The 21,881-nt window shown below is 38.6% G+C and overlaps 6 protein-coding genes across 7 annotated transcripts; 3 read left to right on the top strand and 3 right to left on the bottom strand.

The window, feature by feature from the left end:
- Positions 1 to 3,399: 3,399 nt before the first annotated feature.
- On the bottom strand, positions 3,400 to 5,519 carry LOC17898537 (E3 ubiquitin-protein ligase RING1-like). Its single transcript, XM_006306443.2, has 2 exons — positions 4,513 to 5,519; positions 3,400 to 3,711 (listed from the first exon to the last, which is right to left on the bottom strand). The coding sequence occupies exon 1, from the start codon at positions 5,435 to 5,437 to the stop codon at positions 4,514 to 4,516; it is 924 nt and encodes a 307-aa protein (XP_006306505.1). The 5' UTR covers positions 5,438 to 5,519; the 3' UTR covers positions 3,400 to 3,711; position 4,513.
- A 180-nt stretch (positions 5,520 to 5,699) lies between these two features.
- LOC17899761 (thioredoxin X, chloroplastic) lies at positions 5,700 to 6,869 on the top strand. The gene is made up of 2 exons (XM_006304169.2): positions 5,700 to 6,114; positions 6,505 to 6,869. The coding sequence occupies exons 1-2, from the start codon at positions 5,773 to 5,775 to the stop codon at positions 6,709 to 6,711; spliced, it is 549 nt and encodes a 182-aa protein (XP_006304231.1). The 5' UTR covers positions 5,700 to 5,772; the 3' UTR covers positions 6,712 to 6,869.
- A 141-nt stretch (positions 6,870 to 7,010) lies between these two features.
- On the bottom strand, positions 7,011 to 9,387 carry LOC17898805 (sugar transport protein 9). The gene is made up of 4 exons (XM_006305941.2): positions 9,249 to 9,387; positions 8,850 to 9,172; positions 7,871 to 8,500; positions 7,011 to 7,747 (listed from the first exon to the last, which is right to left on the bottom strand). Exons 1-4 carry the CDS (start codon positions 9,385 to 9,387, stop codon positions 7,286 to 7,288), a joined length of 1,554 nt encoding a protein of 517 aa, XP_006306003.1. The 3' UTR covers positions 7,011 to 7,285.
- Positions 9,388 to 12,089: 2,702 nt separating this feature from the next.
- LOC17898837 (transcription initiation factor TFIID subunit 15) lies at positions 12,090 to 15,703 on the top strand. Of its 2 annotated transcripts, XM_006305032.2 has the most exons (8): positions 12,090 to 12,225; positions 12,471 to 12,629; positions 12,743 to 13,074; positions 13,189 to 13,389; positions 14,095 to 14,178; positions 14,537 to 14,618; positions 14,712 to 14,835; positions 15,248 to 15,703. In XM_006305032.2, the coding sequence occupies exons 2-8, from the start codon at positions 12,510 to 12,512 to the stop codon at positions 15,436 to 15,438; spliced, it is 1,134 nt and encodes a 377-aa protein (XP_006305094.1). In that variant the 5' UTR covers positions 12,090 to 12,225; positions 12,471 to 12,509; the 3' UTR covers positions 15,439 to 15,703. The 2 variants fall into 2 exon arrangements, with proteins under 2 accessions (XP_006305094.1, XP_023632916.1); XM_023777148.1 differs by lacking the exon at positions 12,090 to 12,225 and having other exon boundaries at positions 12,533 to 12,645; positions 15,248 to 15,684.
- A 1,642-nt stretch (positions 15,704 to 17,345) lies between these two features.
- LOC17899878 (BTB/POZ domain-containing protein At1g50280) lies at positions 17,346 to 20,061 on the top strand. Its single transcript, XM_006307169.2, has 3 exons — positions 17,346 to 17,515; positions 17,617 to 18,801; positions 19,599 to 20,061. Exons 1-3 carry the CDS (start codon positions 17,453 to 17,455, stop codon positions 19,929 to 19,931), a joined length of 1,581 nt encoding a protein of 526 aa, XP_006307231.1. The 5' UTR covers positions 17,346 to 17,452; the 3' UTR covers positions 19,932 to 20,061.
- Positions 19,944 to 21,818, bottom strand: LOC17898881 (pentatricopeptide repeat-containing protein At1g50270). Its single transcript, XM_006305793.2, has one exon. It carries the CDS (start codon positions 21,677 to 21,679, stop codon positions 19,955 to 19,957), a length of 1,725 nt encoding a protein of 574 aa, XP_006305855.1. The 5' UTR covers positions 21,680 to 21,818; the 3' UTR covers positions 19,944 to 19,954.
- Positions 21,819 to 21,881: the final 63 nt, after the last annotated feature.

Raw genomic sequence — 21,881 nt, 5'->3', positions numbered from 1 at the left:
GGTATGTGTTTGGTTTGAGTTTGGGCTATTATTTTCTTGATGGATATTTTGTTGTGTTTGGGCCGGTGATGGGCTATTCGGATTAATAGAAAAATTTAGAGGAGGAGGTAAGAGCTGGGGTGGGTTGCGGCCCATTTTCAGTGGGAGCAGTAGGCTCAGAGGAAGAGGGAGAAGACGAGGAAGATTGAGAGATCGAGGGAAGGGGACGTACCTGTGATGACGACGAGGCCATGATCGATGGAGACGAGGAAATCGTGTTTGATGTTGTCGACGGCGTTGCCATTGTAGAGGAGGTAGCATTGTGGTGTGACGAAATCGGAGAGGAGGGTGGATGGTGAAGGATCGGGGGAGACGAATGTATGAGTGGAGTCGCGAGTAGAGGAGCAGAACCAAGTGTAGCCGTCGTCGTGGAATCGGGAACCACCGAGTGTGGTGCAAACGGAAATTTTGCTTCAAGAAATTGGACATGACGAGATGTATAAACCCGACCCGTTTGAGTATCCAGACAAAGGAAGGCGCTCTGAGTGTTTGAATAGCCCAGAAACACACAACATTTGGAACGATCATCAAGCTTGTGAGATGTATAAGGACGTAACCATGGAACACAAGCACACCCGAACACCCGCAGCTTTTGATAATTGGGTGAAACATTGAACAACTTCTGATATGGCGAGACGTTGTGAAGGACAGGAGTTGGTAGACGATTAATAAGATACACCGCAGTGGAGAAGGCATATGTCCAATATCGTTTAGGCATTGAAGCTTGAGATAACAGCGTGAGTCCCATTTCTACGATATGACGATGTTTCCTCTCGGATATCCCGTTATGTTCAGGGGTATGTGGTGGAGAAGTAAAATGAGCAATTCCATGAGCAGCGAGGTAACCACGAAGAGCAATATATTCACCCCCGTTGTCTGAATACAAGGTTTGAATTTTTTCCCGAAAATGATTCTCCACGAGTGCCTTAAACGCCTTGAACACAATCTGAACATCGGACTTGTTTTTAAGAGGATAAAACCACGTATATCTCGTAAAGTGATCGACCAAAATGAGATAGTATTTCTGATTATCAACCGAGAGAATGGGCGATGTCCACACATCCGTAAACACATATTGAAGTGGTTTGGTTGAGAAGATAGAGGATGAAGCAAAAGGCAACTTGTGCGTTTTATTAAGCAAACAATCCGAGCAAGACAACGGTGTTGAAGAAGACACAGGCAAAGAGAAATTGGAAATAACAGTTTTCAAAACTGACATAGATGGATGCCCCAATCGAGCATGCCATGAAGACAAAGAAGCTTGTGGACCCGGTGACGCATAGAGAGCAGTAACGTGAGATGCTTTAACCGGCCACTCATACAATTCGTTTTTAGTCCTGCCTTGGAGCAACAGGTCCCCCGTTTGAAGATCCTTCACCTGAAATGCAGCAGGGAAAAATTCAACCGAGACTTGGTTAGCGTTACACAACCGGTATACAGAGATCAAATTTTTGTGTATGTTAGGAACACACAACACATCACGTAATGCTAACGGTTTAGAAAAAGAGGAAAGAGTTATTGAACCAGTATGTGTTATCGGTAAGGCAGAGCCATCACCAATAAGAACTCCTTCACCTCCGGTGTATGGCTGATGCAGGGAGAGATTCTGCAAGTCCGAAGTGAGATGATGCGTTGCACCACTGTCCATGACCCAGGGGTCTACACCCCCCCCCACCAATAGCGAGATTCGCCCGTGGTTGCCATGGCGTAAAGGGACTCTGTTGCTGGGAACCAGTGAATGAGAGACGATTCTGTAGGTGAGGACACCTCTTCGCGGAGTGACCTTGAACACCACAGAGCTGGCAACGACCTTGATACAGACGTGAGCCACGATTGTTATTGTTGTTGGAAGGCTGCCATGTTTGCTGAGAAGAATTGTTGTTGTAGGTATTGGACCGCTGCTTGTTGTTGTTGTTGTGGTGTTGAACATGACGATTGTTGTTGTTGTTGGAGTTGTGGTGTGTAGCTACATTCGCCGTAGCCGGAAGGAACAGCAGCAGCCTTAGCGAGAATTTTTGCTTCATAGGTTAGGAGACGTTCATGAACATACGTGAGTGTAGGCGGTGTGTCTCTGCTCTCCACCTGATCAATTACAGGTCGATACTCCTCTGGCAAACCTTCCAGCACATGATCAAGTTGTTCTTCATGAGGCAGAGCAGCACCAAGATTGGCAAGGGTATCAAATCTGATCGTGAGACCCTGCATATACTCATCAATGGTGCGATCTCCTTTCTTCCAGACCCCCAATTGATCCTTCAACTGCTTAATATGACCCCTACTCGGATTTGCATATGTCGACGCCAGAGTTGTCCAGATCTCCGCCGCTGTAGTCGTACGAGAAAGAATCGGTTGAACCGAGAGAGAGATAGAGCCAAGAAGAGCACTATACAGTAGCCGATCTTGACGTTTCCACATCTCAAACTCCGGATTTGGCGAGACGATGTTGGCCGTGGTGGTCGTCGGAGGAGGAACAACAGTCGACCCATCGAGATGGCCGAGTAAACCATAGCCGTCGACTAGGGCCTGAACTTGAAGCTTCCACATGAGATAGTTGATTGCAGTGAGTTTCGTAACATTGGTCATGTTGATCGTGTGAAGAGTAACAGAGTTGGTGATGATACTCTCTGTTATTGAGGGAGAAGGAGGAGCAGACATGGCGGCGGCGAAGAAAAAGAGAAATATGATGCAAAGAAAAGAAGGGATGTTTTTTTTTTCTTCGTTAAGAATTATTGGCTCTTGATACCATGTAAATGTTGTAATGAATTGATAATCTTTATTGAGTAATGAGATGAGATTATATACTACTACAGACATTGTTAGGGTATTTTACAAGAGTAATTACATGATCTAGTTTACATATATAAAAGATTGAAGGGATCAATCAAATACTATGATTGATCCTTAATATTTTATGTGTAGTAGTCAACCCATTACATAACCTGAAATTGTCTTTGGTTATGAATATTCGTTAGAATGTCACTAAAAATAATAAAATTTGGGACTTTACTTCTCAACAATAATAATAATTGGGTGGTTACCTAAGCTAAAGATAGTTAAGTACATTTCATATGCCGAAAGAACAATTTATATTTTCTTTGCTAAAAGAAGATTATGATCATATGATTAAGATTGATGTAGACCCCCACGATATTCGATTTCGCAGATTCTAGAAAACACCTTGACATTTTTGTGGTTGTGTTCACAGTCCTATTATATTGTAAGAAATATATATATGTTGAAGCGAATAATTAAACAAAGTAATGTTTTGATCGGTGACACTACATTATTTGGTAATAATATGTAGGCACATTTGGACGTTTAACATCAACAACCAGCATTATTAGTATATATTAAGAAAAATATTCTTTAAAAGTTATTTATTACGCAACAAACTATACGGTAAACATTTTGATTACAAATTACAGTACAGATAAAATTACAATTTTAAAAATTCTCAGTTTCGTAAAATATAAATCAAATCCCTAACGAACCCAAAAGAAGGAGACGTTTTGTGATATGTACAGTAGATTTTACATTGAAACCTGATTAAACGCAATATACAGTTTTCTTCGTCATCTTCTTATCAGTTTTTGAGTGTAAACAAAAATGAATTTGCTTTTTTTTTTCTGTATTGGCTCTCCTTCACGTTTTATTTTCCAAACCAAGCAAAGACTGCACACAAACAAAACCATCGTTGGATTAGCTTCAACACATTGATCTAAAAATATAACAACTGATCACCATCGTATGTAACATACTAGACCAGTCTGAGTCAAGCTAGCTAAGGCCATAACAGTTGTACCACTCCAATCACTGTTAATAATGGTAACTTTCCATTTACGAGTTCCCCAATATCGTCATCTAAATCCTAAATCTACAAAGCTCTTGTTTTTCAACAGTACAATCAAAACAGAGGCAAACCAGAAATGTTCATCTTTAGACTGATGGAAAAACCACATGCTAATATACAGAGTAAACAAGAAATCTTGCAATATAAAACAAGCAAGCAAAATCAAACTCTAAACATAGTAAGTTAGTAGCCCATTGCTACAATAACCATTTCCTTTATATACCTAGGCTTCAACATCGCTGAAAGGTAATGACTTTCAACGATTCATGCATCTCAATCTAGGCAGGTCTAATTTCTCATAGACTAAAACTAGTAAGCTATGAAAGCTACTGTTACCTAGAGTAGTAGACAAGAGCAAGTAAAAAAGATTATACTTCTACATGCTTTCATCTACAATCAGTCAAGCTACAAAATTTGAATGCCATCAAACCAACTCATGCTGATACCATATGTTAGACATCAACACAGATGCCTAGAATGCTTATCACAATTTCATTTATGAGGTCCTTCTAACAACGAATCAGTTATCATATCTACCAATTCTCACTTCTCAGCCAGCAAGAAGTAAACCACTTTGCACACAAACATCAGGCCCAAGATAAGCGGGATAGAAAATCACAAACCTCAATCCAAATCGTCTTCTCTAGTATCCATATCAGATCCACTGCCAGAATCTGAATTTGCATCTGGTCTCCTGAATGACCATGGAAACGATATACTAAACCTCCTCGGCGTCTGGGCCTCACCCGATGATCCCTCCCCGTCTCCACTCGTCTGACCTCCCCGAGTCCTGTTCTCATAATCAGGATCATCCGTGGGTAACTCATGTCGACAAACCGGACACGAGTTATGCAGCTGCAGCCATGGAAGCAAGCAATCATGATGGTACACATGCTTACAAGGCATCTGCTTAGCTTCAATACCATCTTCAAACTCATCCATACAAACAGCACACTGATTCATTTCCGATTGCAAAATCTCTTTAGTCACTTTCACAGTTGGGAGCGCATCAATGGCTGATTTCGAAGCTGGAGGAGTTCCGTATCGATTCTGATCATCTTCAGCTAGTTGTTGAATCAGATCCTCAAGACCACGCCCAAAGAAGTAATCTCCGTGATTTCCTGGTAACGGATTAGCTGCATCCGAGAGTTGATTCTCGAACAAAAACTGAACATTGATTCCGCTTGATTGAAGTTGCAGGAGATGGTTATGAATAAATCTAACCGGATCGAAAGCATCAGGCTGTCGCTGAGTAGTAGCCTGTGGCTCCATCGATTGCCCTAAGAAACTCGGATTCGTGAAGTCCATGACTGGGATGAAAGGTAAGCGAGATGAGATTGGATCCGACATCGGAAGAATCAGATTGGGGATTGGATCAGGGTTAGGGTCTACGTATTCTTCGAGGAAACCTTCGTTGCACAGAGGACAAAAAGGATCAGCGGAGGAAGTAATAGAGATGGTGATCGTCTGATTGCATTGGTAGCAGAAGAACATCTTTTCCGTCTCCGCTGGGACGGTGGATCCGATAGAGTTTCCGCCGGAGGTCATGACGGAATCTGCAAATCTCAAAACGTTGAAGACGAGAGAGGGAGAGGAGAACGAGAGACGACGTTTCAGCGAATCTGTGATTGTGTCGCCAACTCAATCTTCTCCGGCGAGGACTTTTGAATTCTGGGCTTCAGGCCCGGCCCACTTACGAAGATTGTTTGTATGATTTTCTAAAAGTATGGGGCCAAATTGAAAGAATAAAGAAGCAGTGGACTTTGAAAAAAATCATCACCTGGATTTTTTTTACTTTCCTATGCCACACAAACGTTTTCTTCTGAGTATGTTCTGCTGAGTCAACCAACACAGAGGATTAGGAGAACGTGGACGAAGAAGCCATGGACTCTATCGTCTCCAGTTCGACGGTTCTTATCCGATCATATCTCACTCCTCCGGTTCGTTCACTTTCTCCGGCTTCTTCCGTCTCCGTCAAGCCTCTCAGCTCAGTTCAGGTCACCTCCGTCGCGGCTAACCGCCACCTACTTTCGTTCAGGTCTGGTGGCAGACGAACCAGGAACATCTCAAATTCGGCGATAAGATGCGGCGGAATCAAAGAGATTGGGGAGAGTGAGTTTTCGAGTACGGTTCTTGAATCGGACCTGCCGGTATTGGTAGAGTTCGTCGCTACTTGGTGCGGTCCCTGCAAATTGATCTATCCCGCCATGGAAGCCTTATCTCAGGTTTGATGAATCGCTTTTTGTGTTGATGATCATGGAATTCATACTGTTCTACTGGAGAATCGCGAGAATTTGAAGTTGAATGAGATCTGTTGATTTGAGAAAAGAGATTTCACACAAAATTTGATGATATACAAACTTGGGATTTGAGATTTTTTTTGTATGAGCCAGTCAGCCAACTATTGTAAATCATATACTCTTAGCTCGAAAACTACTAAAAAAGTCAGCTAGTGTTTAGAGTAGAGCTTCCTTTGCGAGTACTTAGAGAATAGATTTGAAGAAATGACAGTAAACTACTGATTATACATTTCGATTCTGAGCTTTTCCTTACAACGATAGAGTTTGAGATTTCTTTAGTTTTCATGTTTTCTGAAATGATTCTTTTTGTCTCAGGAATATGGTGAAAAATTGACAATTGTAAAGATTGATCACGACGCTAATCCCAAGTTGATAGCAGATTTCAAGGTTTATGGTTTACCTCATTTCATCCTCTTCAAGGACGGCAAGGAGGTTCCAGGTAGCAGAAGAGAAGGTGCTATAACGAAGGCCAAGCTTAAGGAGTACATTGATAGTCTCTTGAACTCAATATCTGTTGCGTGAAAATCCCTATTCGCACCGGTATTCCTCTGTCTCAACACTGTTTTTTTCTAATTGTAAACAAATCTCTTCAGTTGTGATCTTCATCAACCGTCTCTCGTTTGATGTGTATATCTCGCAACAAGTTTTACAAATAGAAAAGACTTGAGCTGTTATCAGAATCTAACAAACATCATAGGGGAATATATATCTACGCTTCTTGGCTTATACTTGGCCATTGTCTAGTTAGTTAGGTTTTCGTAGATCGAAGCATGACTGATCATCGTACTCTTGTTCTCAGTGACTAGCATTTGGCTGTTGCAATTTTTGCTCTTAATTTCATTTGGTGGTAAAAAGAAAAGAAAAGAAAAACAAATGCATATGCAAAGAAACAAATTTTGCTTGGCTTTATTGGAATGAATCAGGTAAAAGAATTCAGCATTAAAGACTTTTTTCAACAACTTTTCATTCTTCTTCTTCGACACCCGCCCACAAATTCTCACGTTTTGTTGGTTTATTCCATTGAAAAAACAACCAAACACCACTGGCTAACCACAACCAATGCCTCAACTTTTTGAAACCTTCGCTTTTCTGGCTCTCAAACCTCCTTGACATAGCTTTCTTCACCAGCTCCAGTAACAGCATCATCTGGGACGTAACGTTTCCAGAACGGATGTTGCTTCCATACTCTTCCCATTTCTTCTATAGGAACCCCTTTTGTCTCCGGCAACAAGAAGAAGATGAAGATGGTCATGATTACAACCATTCCTCCAAAGAAGAAGAAGAGGCCAAACTTCATGTGGCAAAGCATCGTGAGGAAGAATTGTCCAATGAGGAAAGTGAAGAACATGTTGACAGAGACGTTGATGGCTTGTCCCGCTGGTCTGATTTCCAACGGACAGATCTCACTTGGTACTAACCATCCCAATGGACCCCATGACCATGCAAATCCTGCAACATATAAACATATGAAAGCTAGGATCCAATCCGCTGTTGCAGGTGTTAAGGTCCCTGCTCCCGTGGTTCCAAACTTCATACCAATCAAGGTACCAACAACAATCTGCAAAATGACCAATCAAACAATATATGTACGGTAAGAAATCATCATTTATATACAGTATGAATTGAAAATGTTGTTTTTATTTTTCCACATGTATGCGCAAACTCGAACTAGCATTTTTACCTGGGAAATGATCATCTGGATGCCTCCTTCAAGGAAGAGAATCCTTCTTCCGTATCTGTCAACCGCATAGATGGAGACAAGGGTAGATACAACATTGACCGCACCCGTAATAACCGCTGAAATGAGGGAGGCATCATCCCCGAAACCTAGAGTTTTAAAGAGAACGGGGGCGTAGAACATGATCACATTGATACCAGTAAACTGTTGGAAGAAAGGAATCGCAGAACAGAAAACAAGTGCGGGTCTGTATTTGGCCTGTTGGAAGATGTTCATCCATGGATTCTCTACTTTCTTCGCAGCCTCACAAGCATCACAAAGATCTTGAAACTCCTCATCTACGTTATCAGCTCCACGAATCTTCTGCAACATCTCTCTCGCTTGTTCGTACTTGCCTCTCTCGAGCATCGAGTTTGGTGTATCGGGCAAAATAAACGATCCGATAACCATAACGACAGCCGGAACAGCGGCTAAACCCAAGGACACTCTCCATCCGTTCCGAGCCATTTTAGATGTTCCATAGTTGATTAGGTTTGCAAGCAAAATCCCAATGGTTATAGCCATTTGAAACCCGATGTTAAGTGCTCCTCGGATCTTTGCGGGAGCCATCTCCGAGAGATAAACCGGAGTAGACTGTGGAAAATATAAAGTTATTTATTTCAAACTAAGCAGAGTAACGGTATTTTTATAACAAACGAATTATTCAAAACCGGAATTGTACAACCAATTTTCATCAAATAAACCAATATCCATTCATTTATATTAATGAAAATAAATTATTTATCTAGATTTTTAACTGTTTTAGATTAAAGTAAAAACTGAACCGATAACCTTAGCCGAAGAAGAAATGAATTTAGTTTGGAACCATATCTGACTGAAATTGATTGAAAACTGAACCAAACCGGGCCGAGAAAAATAGAATGTCTAGATCTAAACCACATACTGTATAAACACAATAAGACCGCGCATGTTGTTGACTGACCTGATTAGCAAATCCAACACCGACTCCGAGCAACAATCTACCAACGATAAGCATTGCAACATTGGTGGCAAATGCATTAAATAGAGAACCTATGAGGAAAGCAACCCCTCCAACAAACATGGAGATTTTGCGTCCGTACTTCCTTGTAACAGCCGATGCTGCAAAGGAAGACGCAAGAGCCGCAAGGTAGAGCGAGGAAGTGAACAACTGGAGCATTTGGTTATCGAATTTACAGTAAGCAGTCTCGCGCTTCGCTTCGTGCATTTGCCTATCCACCTCCGGGAAAAACTTTTTCAGAAACTCCTCCATTGATGTCACTCCCCCTATACAACAAAACAAGTCACATTACATTGCCAGAAACTAGAGTAAATGGACACCCGAAGAAGGGAATGTACTGACCTGAGATTCCGAGGTCGTAACCGAAGAGGAGACCTCCCATAGCGGCCACAATACATGTCATGATGACAAAGACGGTGACTCCGCCTTCATAGCTTGATCCCCCACCACCACCATCTGATACAAAGGCTCCTCCAGCCATTATTAGTTTATTCTTCACTTATTGATTGTTATCGACTTTTTGCTTTGTTATTTTAAAACAAAAACTTGTGAGCTTGTGTTCCAAAACTTAAGAGCTTGTGAGCTTCTTAAATACAAGTGTTTTGGTGGTCTATTAATAGGAATGGATTGTGTTAGAGAATGATGTTGGCTTATGAATCGGGGAAGTGGTTTTTTCCATGTTCTTTAAACCCAGTTTTAGTGGAGATCTTATTGTCTTCTTTTTGACAGTTTCTTCTGTTTTTTTTTACGGACAGCTTCCGCTCTTATCTCTTTTGATTTTTTTTTTTTTTTTTATTACATAAGACTTGTGTAATAGATATGTGTTGGAGAAAAAAACAGTCTCTAACACCAAAATAGGAACTTGTAATAAATATTACTAAAGGGATAACTCGATTTGGTTAGTACGTGTATCTCTAGTCTATTTAGAGATAATAATCTACTTTGAATCAGATTTGGGATTTGTTAATGGATACATGGTACACGTCATTGTAGATCGTTTATTTGAGATATATCGTTACAGAGATTAATTAGATATATAAATATCGAAGAAAAATAAATCAAAGTAGTTATTTACGTATAAGAGAAATGCGTAATCATGAACAAACTGTACGCATGGAGTACTCTTTTGAATTTAGATATCCTCAGTTTTTTCAACTTTTACTAACAAGGAATATAACAAAATACTTGATTTAATACATAGCTGCAAATTGAGAAAAAAAAAACAAAGTTTTAAAAAAGAAAAAGAAACAGCAACATGCATTCTTGGATATTACTATATATTAGGATTAGTCCGACCAAAAAGATTTGAATGTGTATGTTCGTTTTAACAATTCCAGCATCATCTTTCGGGGCGTGTAAGATAAGTAACAAATTATGTTAACCAATTAGAGAGTAGAGAGATATAAGAAGAAGAACTTTAATCAACATTCTGGTGGCTCGATTTAATCGTCATTAATTAAAACCATTTTTTATCTTTAGGTTATGTAACGAAAATATGAGGAATATAATGAATATTTACTATACATATATATTCGAAAATAGTGAGAATGAGATAATTTCGCTAATTCCTAAACTTAAAGAGTTTGGGATCTAGCCCCCCTGGTTTTGAAGATAAACCTAGTACTGGTACAAGACACTGTTTCTCTCTTTACTGCAGATAATTCAGAATTGTATTTAAAGTAACAAAACAATTAAAATCGTAGAGTTGTTTACAAAAACATATACAGAATTATCGTAACACAATTATTACATATACGATGTAAATATCATACATTAAGAAAAATATAGCATAAGGGAATTTGACGATGTTTTCTGTGGAGTAGTTTTACTCGCTAACCAATAAAAAAATCAGTTATTATCCAACTTCATATTTGATTTCTCTTTGTTATGGGTTGTAAGCAGCAATATGTGGCTGAAACTTCTTTTCACAAAACGTAACACTAAACACGATGTGCCCAAATGTAATTCTGGAATGAAGACACAGTGGCACAAAAACTTTCGTACTAGATCTTTCTAAAATATTTCGACGTCTCTGCAACTCTCTTCCACATAAGATATGTGACATAACCACATATAGTTTTATCGTATATGTCAAGTACCCGCACCTCTTGTCTTAATAGTCTCCCATATAATCATCGCCAATGTATTTCTCATCCAATAAATATGCTCAATACCAGTAAAATTTTGTCGCCAATATTTGACCAAAACCACATGAAAACTTGACATCTCAATCCAACATAAGCCAAATCGCTGCAGCCATAATTCCATCACACAAACAAATATAATTTGATGGGAGCAACAATTTAGTCAGATTGAGTTAGTGATATCACATCATCAAATCCAAGATTGGTATCTTTAGTTTTGAACTTCAACAACGGCTCCCTATAACTCAAAGGTAATAATAGCTCTGATGTAGAGAATTTTTAATCTCTTTGAGCAAGGAAAAATAGAGATGCCAATCTCTGACACGAGCATAAGACGACTTCCATATATATGACTAGTCTGTAGTTGTACTCCACCATCTTCAACTTTGTAATTTGAATCTCTTGGATCCCATATCTGAATTTGAATGTCCTTAATCAATTTAAAGAAACTAAAGTCATGATCATGGTCACAGTGGTGATGGAGACCTAAGGAATCAAAATCGTAACAACGGAAGATGCCTGGATTTATCCTTAGCGAAAAGGCACCAATATTATTCCAACACCATTGCCGGATATTGATCGGAAAATGCAAACTCTTGACTCTAAAGAAAGAGGATGAGATATTGAATCAATAACATGAATGGGATAATCATGCATGACAATCACTTTACCATTGTTATTGATCTATAAACAAAAAAAAACAAAACAGAAAGTTGAAAAACCAAACAAAACGGGAAAAAAAGGGGCCGACCAACACCAAAGAAGCCGATGCCAGCCGGAAATTTTTTTTGGAAGAATCGCCCAACGCGGTTATAACTTGTCTTTCAATATATACTGATTTCTAAAAAAAATGATTTTTTATGTGTATTTTTGGAAGAAAATATGAATATATTTTCCATAATGGAATAAGAGATTAAAAATTCAATATATAATTGTTATAAAATGGTTGTCAAAAAAAAAAGTTGGAATATAAAGGAAAATAAATAAAATGAAAATACTATATTGAAATTGCAAATAACCACCAAACAATTGAGGTTACCCTTGTGGGAAACCTGGAAATCTCTCTATTCGCGATCTCTTCTCTCTCTCTCTCTCTCTCTCTCTTACTCGAAGCAGAGACGCACTTCCAAACCCTAATCCGACGACCTCTCCTCGCCGCTCAATCCTCATCGCCGGTCAGATTCCTCTCTCTATCTCGCTCTTTCCTTTTTCTTTTTTATCTCTCATTCTGGATCGAATCTTCTTTTTGTCCTCCTCGATTTTGAGCTCTAAATTTTGAGGTTTCAATGTCTCGATTTCATTGAGTATTTCGTCGGAATCTATCCTTGCCTTTATGTATTCGTACGATGAACATTACAAGTGAATTTACATTTAGTATTGAAGTGTGAAGTCGTGGGTATTGTCATAATGTCATTTACAGATTCGTGCCGGCTCTGTTTTTTGATGAAATTGCGTAACGATGGCTGGATATTCAACGAAAGGAGCTCCTACTAATGGATCAGTCTACGTTTCCAATCTCCCTTTAGGCACTGACGAGAATATGTTGGCTGAATATTTTGGGACCATTGGGTTGCTTAAGGTATGGTATTGGCCAGGTACTAATAGTTTTCTTTTATTTTTACGTCATTGCAATCTTGTTTATGGTTCACAATATTTCGAGTTTCTTACATTTTTTTTGTCCATTGTTTTTAGAGAGACAAACGAACTGGTACTCCCAAGGTATGGCTGTACAGAGACAAAGAGACTGATGAGCCCAAGGGGGATGCTACTGTTACCTATGAGGACCCGCATGCTGCTCTGGCTGCTGTTGAATGGTTCAATAACAAAGATTTCCATGGAAGCACCATTGGAGTTCTTATGGCCGAGTCGAAGAACAAAAATGCCGGTGATTCAGTTGAGTTTCTTGGATTTGATGGAGGTGCTAAGGAGGAAACTAATGAAGGTGCTGGAAGGGGGAGAGGCCAGGCTGATTCTTCGGCCAAGCCATGGCAGCAAGATGGTGACTGGATGTGCCCAAATACAAGGTCTGTGATGTGATATCGGTGAGGAGCTTCATCTAGCTCTTGTTTCCGTTGTATTGGCAGTTTTGTATTCTATTGCTTTTTAGCAGTAGTGCTCTCATACCCTTCTATTGGCAGTTGTACAAATGTGAATTTTGCATTCCGTGGGGTTTGTAACCGCTGTGGAACTGCCCGACCAGCTGGTGCATCTGGTGGCAGCATGGGGGCAGGTGGTCGTGGAAGGGGTCGAGGTGGAGGCACTGATGGTGGGCCACCGGGAAAGCAGCCCAGTGGTGCTCCTACTGGTCTTTTTGGTCCAAATGATTGGGCTTGTCCAATGTAAGCATTCGGATTAGCTTGGAAATGGTTGGTCAGTTTCTCAAAAGAATGACTGTTTAATGCATGATTATAGAACATTTAAATTTCATCATTAGCCAAGAGAACATTTAAATAGTATGTGGCCTTGCTAAATGTTAAACTAATTTGTTATTTATATGGGAAGGAATATAGCTTGTATCTCAGTGTTTTGATGATGTCAGTTGACTCTTAACTTAGAAAGTAGGTTGACAGAAAAAAAAAAAAAACTTAGAAAGTAGTGATGGCTCGCTCTGCTGTGTCTCTAAAACTGACTCAAATCATTTGTGGAGGCTGCTTCTTCCTCCTTTTTTTGAATGTTGTTTTTAAATTTTGTAATTTTCCTTCAGATGGCTGTAAACTGAATAATGGAATGTGAAATGTGGGTGGGTTTTAGTTTTGATTTGGTGTCCTCTATTTTTAATTCTTTTGTGGAAGTCATCTTTGTGAAATGTTCATTTTTTCTGTGTCTGATACTAAGTAGGATTACATGTTTTAAATTAAATGCAAGTTATGCTATGTGTTTTCTACTACCCTAACCAAGAGGCTGCTCTGTGTGAATGCATATGGGTTCTTTCAATTAATGCATTTTTGTGTTAAATTTGCTGTGGTTTCCAATTCTGTTGGTTTTTAATCCAGGAGAAATCCAAAAGCAACCTTTTCTATTTGTTCTAATTCTTTAATTTTCAGGTGTGGCAATGTCAACTGGGCTAAACGTTTAAAATGTAATATCTGCAACACCAACAAACCTGGTCAGAATGAAGGTGGTGTGAGGTATGACTCAATGCCAATGATGCGATTGCCTTTGTATTGCTATTTGCAATATTTGAGCTGATGGTTTGGGTTATAAATGAATTTACAGTGAATGTAGGAGAGATCATAGATTTTTTATTTGAGGTTTGTAGTTTGTTGTCGGCAGGGTATTTTCTTATATTCTGATTTAGATATGGCCTGATAGATACATGAAAAAAAAAAAGACAATACTCTCTTCTGCAATTTGAACAAAAGCTTTTCCTTTTTTTTAAATATTGATATCCCGCTTGTAATGTTTAACGCTGACCGAATTAGAGTTGCATTAAGAAACTTGTTCTCCTAAAGGACCAGTGCTTATTCATTTGTTTTCTCTAAATAGGGGAGGTCGTGGTGGTGGTTACAAGGAATTGGATGAACAAGAATTAGAGGAAACAAAGAGACGCAGGCGTGAGGCTGAAGAAGTAAATTTTATTTCCTCAAAAATTTCTTTGTTTTATATGAGTTCTCAGTTTTTTGGTAAGCGCTTTTAACATATACATCATATATATTTTCAGGATGATGGTGAAATGTATGATGAGTTTGGGAATCTGAAGAAGAAGTACCGTGTTAAAACGCACCAAGCTGACAACAGGCCTGCTGTTGCTGCTGGTCGTGCTGGGTGGGAAGTCGAGGAACTAGGTAATTTCTGTAAAAATTTAACTCATGTCAGCAGGGTATTTTCTTATATACTGAGTAGAACCTTTCCATTATGATAGAAATTTATTTGGCTTGACACATACGTACTAGCCGTTAGTGAACAGTCCTCAAAGAATTCCGCTTGTCATCTAGACACTTTTAGTGAAACTTAACATATATGGAGGAAAGGATTTGTTGGAAACTTTCACATTTACGCTTCAGCTGACATGCCTATATATAGCCCAAGCCTTGAAGGGATCTCTAATAAACAAATGTTGTTCCTTGTTAGAGTTTTCTTCTTTTAACTGTAGATATAAAGAGGAAGATAACAACGATGAATAGATGTTTATTGCTGCTTCCCCACCCCCGAAAAAGGTCCTGATCAAATGTAAAATTTGTATGATGCTGGTGGCAGGTATTGATAAAGATGGAAGAGAGAGAAGCAGAGACAGGCAAAGAGACCGAGGTAGAGATCATCTCTATGATAAGGATAGACGCAGAAGCAGAAGTCGAGATAGGGAAAGAGGCAAGGAGCGTGACTATGACTATGACCATGATCGGGACCGAGACTATGGTCGTGAACGTGGAAGTAGGTACCGTAACTGAGAGGCTTGTCATAAGTGTTTAGGATAGCGTTTCTTATCTGCTTTGTCGACTTAAACTTCTTCAACGGTTTCATTACAACGTCTTGGACTTCTTCTTCTTTTTTTCTTTTTTACTTATTGTGTGAATTTAAAAATATTTTTGGTACTTCAATGGCTATTGTTTTTATTGAGTCACTTATATTGCTCTGATTATGTTGTGAAGAATATCCCATGATTATCGTTTTGAAAAATTGATAATTATGTCAAAGCATGGAGTATTAAATTAACGTGTAATTTGGTAAGCGACGTGAATTGCAAATTTATATTAATTAGTTTTTTTTTCTTTTCTTTCTGCTGTGTTATTTTGTAGTTGCCCCTTTGGTTTATATAGATGTCTTTTTTCGTTTGTTTATCCCCAATCCAATCATATCGATATGTATGTGGTTTTAATGGAATAGAAAGAGAGAAGATGGAACATTTTATTCTTGTGGATAATAAATAAAGCAGGATAAGAAATAAGTTGGGCTTTTGTATTGTGCGGGGATGATGATGATGATGATGAATTGATGATATATCTATCTATCTACTAAATAAAATCTTTAAAACAAAATAAAAGTTTTGATAAAAGAAGAAAATATCATAGTCATGAACATGGTCGGATATGGAAATACGATGAAAAAAGATTGTAATGGACTCTCACTTAAAACAGAAATATCTTTTTCGTCTAAGACCCCACAATTATTCACATGCACTACAATGGTGTTTCCCAGAATTCTCATGTTAGTGAAAAACATAAAACAAGTTAAAAGATAAAAGTGATGAAAGTACAATAGACTGTTGATACTTTTTCAGACGTTTGAGTTTTAAATGTTACCACCAGAACTTATGATTCTATTCATGCTTGATTTTGGAAAGCTCATGTAAAATTATGAACTGAATACACAAACAAACTACTTGACACTGAAAAGTAAAAAACTATACTTTCTATAGATTTTTTTTGTCATCTGATGATATTGAAAATACTTGAAAACATACAACATGAAATACAAACTAAGCCGGCGGAAGACAAAGATATCTCCGGAGGCCGGAGTCTAAAACCCAAACAAGGGAAACTAAGCCGACGAACGAAGGAAAGTCCCCGAAAACTAAAACTAATTGAGAAAAACAACTGAAAATACAAAACAGAAAATTGAAAGCCAACAACAAAAGAAATCAACACCAACAACTAAGAATAAGGCAAACAAATAACCAACCGAAGATAATCACAAGATCTAAGCCATCAACACCCTCTTTTCCATTGAAGTCACTGAGAATGAGAACAATCAATGCTGCCCACGGCCAACCCATCGATAACAACTGCTTCCTCCTATCACAGGAGAGAAAATCTCTCGAAACGAAGGCTTCATAATCTGGCAAGTAAAGGCCTAAAACAGAACCTCATAGAACACTTCCAGATACTTTCTATAGATATGATGACAAAAAATACAAAAAATACTTTCTATAGATATGAAAAAAAAGAGAGAGAAGGTTGGTATAATGGAAAAAATGTGCACTTGGATAAGAAAAGATAAAATTATCAATTGTTTTTTGAAAGTCAATCCTTCTCTATGTATAGGAATCAAACTTTCATTGGCATTCTTTTGAAAACCAACAAAACATGACAAACGGAAAAGATCAATTTTTTTTTGGGAATTTGAGATTATTTGAAAATTTTATGTGGTTTTCTATAGTTTGTTTTGTTTTTAACATTACTACTATATATAGTCCAACATAAACTTTGTCTTATACTTCCCTCTAATTCCTCTTTGAATTTATGATTTAATTAATTTATTTGGTGTGCATTTCTTCTATTCACAGGTGTAATAATGAAGACAAATGAAACACTATATATATATCCCCCACTCATTTACATGTGCCCACTATAATTATTGCTCTATATACTCCCAACCAAAAAAAAAAAAAACAGAGTAAGAACAGAAAAATAAAATAAAAGCTCTCCTCACACAAGTCACAAGACTCATTAGGCTTTCAATCCAATGTCTCTTCTCCACGATCTTAAGATCATTCTCGATGGCCAATACACTTTCTTCCTCAACCAGGTAAAGAACCAATCCCAAAAGCTAAAACCCAGTTCAAAATTCACAGTCTTGTTGCTGCTCTGTTCTTAATTCTCTCTGTGCTCTGTTTTTCTTATATTTAGGATGTAATCACGGAGTACTCTGGAAGCTTGAGGAAGATAATAAAACTAAGCAAAAAGAAGAGAAACAAGAAAAATAAATCTCCAGAGATCATCACTATCGAGATTGATGATTTTCCCGGTGGACCAGATGGGTTTGAGTTGATTTCAAGGTTCTGTTACAACAACGGAGATATCTCAGTTGATGTCTCAAATGTCCCGACTTTGTACTGCTGCTCTGTTTATCTAGGCATGACAGAGAAGTTCTCTCTCTCTAATCTCTTCCTCCAGACCGAGAAGTTTCTAGAAGAAGTGTTCTATGGGTCTTGGAACGACATCGTCATGTGTCTCAAGAACTGCGAGCAAGTGTTCCTCCAAGCAGATTCCTACGGTCTCGTTGATAAGCTTATCTTCGCAGCTTTGACCAAAATCTCTCGGAACTCAGAGACATTTTCTTCTTCTTCACTCTCTTCGTCCTTGGCCTCTTCTCTTTCTCCTGAGATGGCGAAGAACACCCCTGAATCAGACAGTAGGTATATCTTGCGTTCTGTTTCTTGCGGAAGAAGTAACGAGTGGTGGTTCGACGATATGTCAAATCTCTCCCCACAGATCATCTTGAAGCTTACTCAGATCATTGGAGCTTATAAAACCAACATAAAAAGCTCAATCCTAACCAGATTTCTCCTCCATTATCTCAAGACAAAACTCCAAACCAAATCAAGAACTAGCACAGAGCTTACGAGGAACAAACTCGAGTACTCAGATTTAGCCGATACAGCGGTTAAAGGAGTGATTTCTGCAGGGGAAAACGCGTTTTCCTGCAGGAAACTCTTGTGGGTTCTTCGAGTTTTATCAAGTTTTAGCATAAGTAGGGAGTCAAGAACCGGTTTAGAAACCCTAATTGGGGAAATGTTGGAACAAGCAACACTTGATGATCTTCTGATATCTGCAGAAGGAAGAAGAGAGGGTGGTTTTTATAATGTGGATCTTGTGATAAGATTACTAAAAGTGTTTGTGAAAGACAGAGAAGAAGAATCAAGAGAGAGGAATATGAAAGATATTGGGAAACTGATTGATAAGTATCTGAGAGAGATATCTCCAGATCAGAATTTGAAAGTCTCCAAGTTTCTTGGTGTTGCAGAGAGTTTGCCAGATTCAGCTAGAGATTGCTTTGATGGTGTTTACAGAGCCATTGACATCTATTTACAGGTCAGTTTTTTTTTTCCTCATTAAATCAATATTTGTAGTATGTTTTTGTTTTCTTAAATTTCTTCACCAACTACAACTGATTGAGCCAAAAAAAAAAATTGTTATTTTTTCTGCAAAAGTGAGACAAAAAAAAAAAGAGAATAATTATCTTTTAATTTGTATTGGACATATAGAAGATGACAAGTGCCAGACAGATTACAATGCCATTTGCATTTAAATACATTTTGGCTTTACACATTTTATTATGAAGAGTTGATATAGAGTCAACTATTCTTTTATTCATCATAAAGATTTGAAGTTTGAGATATAAAGCCAAACTAAGTCATTAAGTTTATATCCAAAATAAAAGATTTGAAGTTTGAGATTAATGTGTGTTTTGTACATATATGTATGTACTCATGGATGTATATGTGATTAAGATTGGACTCATCCTTAGATTCTTCACTCTGTCTTGTTACTGCCGTGGGGGTTCATGTCAGATTTACACACAAGGCCACAGTTCTTGACTGTATGCTTCTTCTTGTTTTTCTGGTAGTCTACTTGTACAAATATCTATAAAGGGAATATTTCTGGTATGGTACTATCAGTTAAACTTGTAAAATACATAGTAAAAAAAAACAAAATACTAATAACTTTTCATGTACAGCTTTATATACATATTTTTCTATTCACATGTTTTACTGCAACTAAAATATAGTTCAAATTTTCAAAAAATTTAGAATCAGTGATATTGTCAGTTTATAATTGAGTCTTTTAAATTGGGAGTCTGTAATGATTTTTGTTTTGTTGTTGTACAGTCTCATCCGAATCTGACATCCCGAGATCGAGCAAAGATATGCCGATGTCTCAATTACAAGAAATTAACAATGGAGACGTGCAGACAGCTAGCCAGAAACCCTAAGATCCCTCCAGAAATCGCCATTGAAGCACTCAAGTCGAGGTGTGAGAATCAAGAGCACACAACTTCAGCTGTTAAAGTTGTAAACAAGAGTTTCTCTTGTAGATATTCAGAAGAGAAGAAGAAGCCTGTACTATTGCATCTTGAGATATCAGAGAAATTAGCCGACAGGTTGAAGACTAAAGAAGGATATAACTGGAGGGTCATGGATAGTTTCAGAGAAGGCTTATGAGGAAAATGGTAAAGGTCCCAAAGTCAAGATTGAGGAGTCAAATCTTCCAAAACATCTGATAAACTCATCTTCCAAAACATCTGATAAACTAATTTCACTTCAATCCAACTACATCCAGGCGATTTCACCATCTGTTGATCTTTCATTTGCTTTCTAACCCGAGCAACTTCATCCCAGTTTTGGGATTCCGAGTACAAATTAGCCAAGAGCGTGTATCTCCCGCTGTGACTAGTTTGCAGCTTAATCACACGGGAGGCTGCGTATTTACCTAACTCGTAGTCTTTGTGTATTAAACAAGACCCAAACAGAGCTCCCCATACTGCATTTGTTGGCTCCATTGGCATTTTCTCTATCAAAGCCTTTGCCTCTTCTAGCAAACCATTTCTTCCAAATAAATCAACCATACACGCATAGTGATCAGCACTTGGCTCCAAATTGAATCGTTCCTTCATGCTCAGGAAAAGCCTTTGACCCTCTTCCACAAGGCCTCCATGAGCACAGGCGCTTAATACAGCAATAAATGTAACTTCATTTGGTGAAGTATGACTCCTTAACATGGTCTGAAAGAGATCAACTGCGCCTCTTGCATGTCCATGTGCTGCAAGTCCATTAATCATGGCAGTCCAAGTATACACATTTTTCTCAGGAAGTCTCTCGAAAACCAATATAGCTTCCTCTAAACACCCGCACTTGGCATAAAGATCAATCAGTGTTGTTCCCATTGTAGTGTTTATCTCAATCGAATTCTTAATCACATAACAATGCACCCTTCTTCCTAGGTGAAGGGCCCCTACATGAGCACACGCTGAAAGAACAATGCTTAGAGTCTTTTCATTAGGCACAACATCACTCTCTATCATCTCCTCGAAAACTGACAGCCCTTTATCAAAGCAACGACCTTGCACATATCCAGCAATCAACGCCGTCCAAGTAACCACGTTTCTACTTGGCATTTCGTCGAACACTTTCTGGGCATCATCATAGCAACCACATTTCCCATAAAAATCCACCAGAGAACTCCCTATGAACACATCACATTTCACTCTTCCTGTTTCTAAGTAAAACCCATGAACGCTTTTCCCAAATCGAACATCTGCAGCCTTGGCTGTAGCGCTCAAGACGCTCACAACAGTCATTTCATTAGCTGCGGTTCCAGTATTCTTCATCTCCACGAAGTAGGCCATTGCTTCTGACGCAAACCCGTTTCTCACAAACCCATCAATCATCGCAGTCCAAGAAACCACGTCCTTATCTTCAGTTCCATCAAAAACACGACTTGCAAAATCGAATAACCCAGAACTTGAATAACCCGAAATCAACGAATTCCTCACGTATGGATCCGATTCCAATCCGAATTTCACTATATGAGCATGAAACTGAAACGGATTCGAGTCTCTCAATTTGAAAACAACCCTGAGAAGCGGAGGAAACGTGTGGCGGCTAGGGACGAGACCGTTGCGCCGCATATTGAGATAAACAAGAAAAGATAAACGGGGGTTGAGAGTAATCCCACCGGAGAAGTGACCAACGAGCGAATCCCATAGTTGAATGCTGGGAGTTCGGATTTGAGATAATAAACGACGAGCGTAACGGAGTTGAGTTGTGGCTGTGCAGCAGCGACGGAGAAGATGAGAGAAAAAGAGATCGCGGCGGGTGTAGAAGATTGGAGAAGTGAGGAGTAAGCAATGTATGTGCTTGAGATGAAGAAATTGTAATGGAAGATCAAGGAAGCTGTTGAGCTCAAACATTAAACCAGAGAGGTTAATACTTTTCAATTTGAATTTCAAATCGAATTAAACCAAAATTCCCATCCAATTTAACCGAACTAACTCTGAATCAATCGGTTTACTGAACCGCTCCCACGTGTCGAAGAAGAAGGAAGAAGAAAAGATGATGAACTTTTTCTTGTGCACTTTCTCAAATTTGTTTAGCTTCTTCCACATATAATGC

The sequence above is a fragment of the Capsella rubella genome, unplaced genomic scaffold (assembly GCF_000375325.1).
Source record: "Capsella rubella cultivar Monte Gargano unplaced genomic scaffold, Caprub1_0 scaffold_1, whole genome shotgun sequence".
NCBI classification, from domain to species: Eukaryota; Viridiplantae; Streptophyta; class Magnoliopsida; order Brassicales; family Brassicaceae; genus Capsella; species Capsella rubella.
Note: the sequence above shows the minus strand (reverse complement) of the source record. Positions and strands in the feature narration are given on the sequence as shown.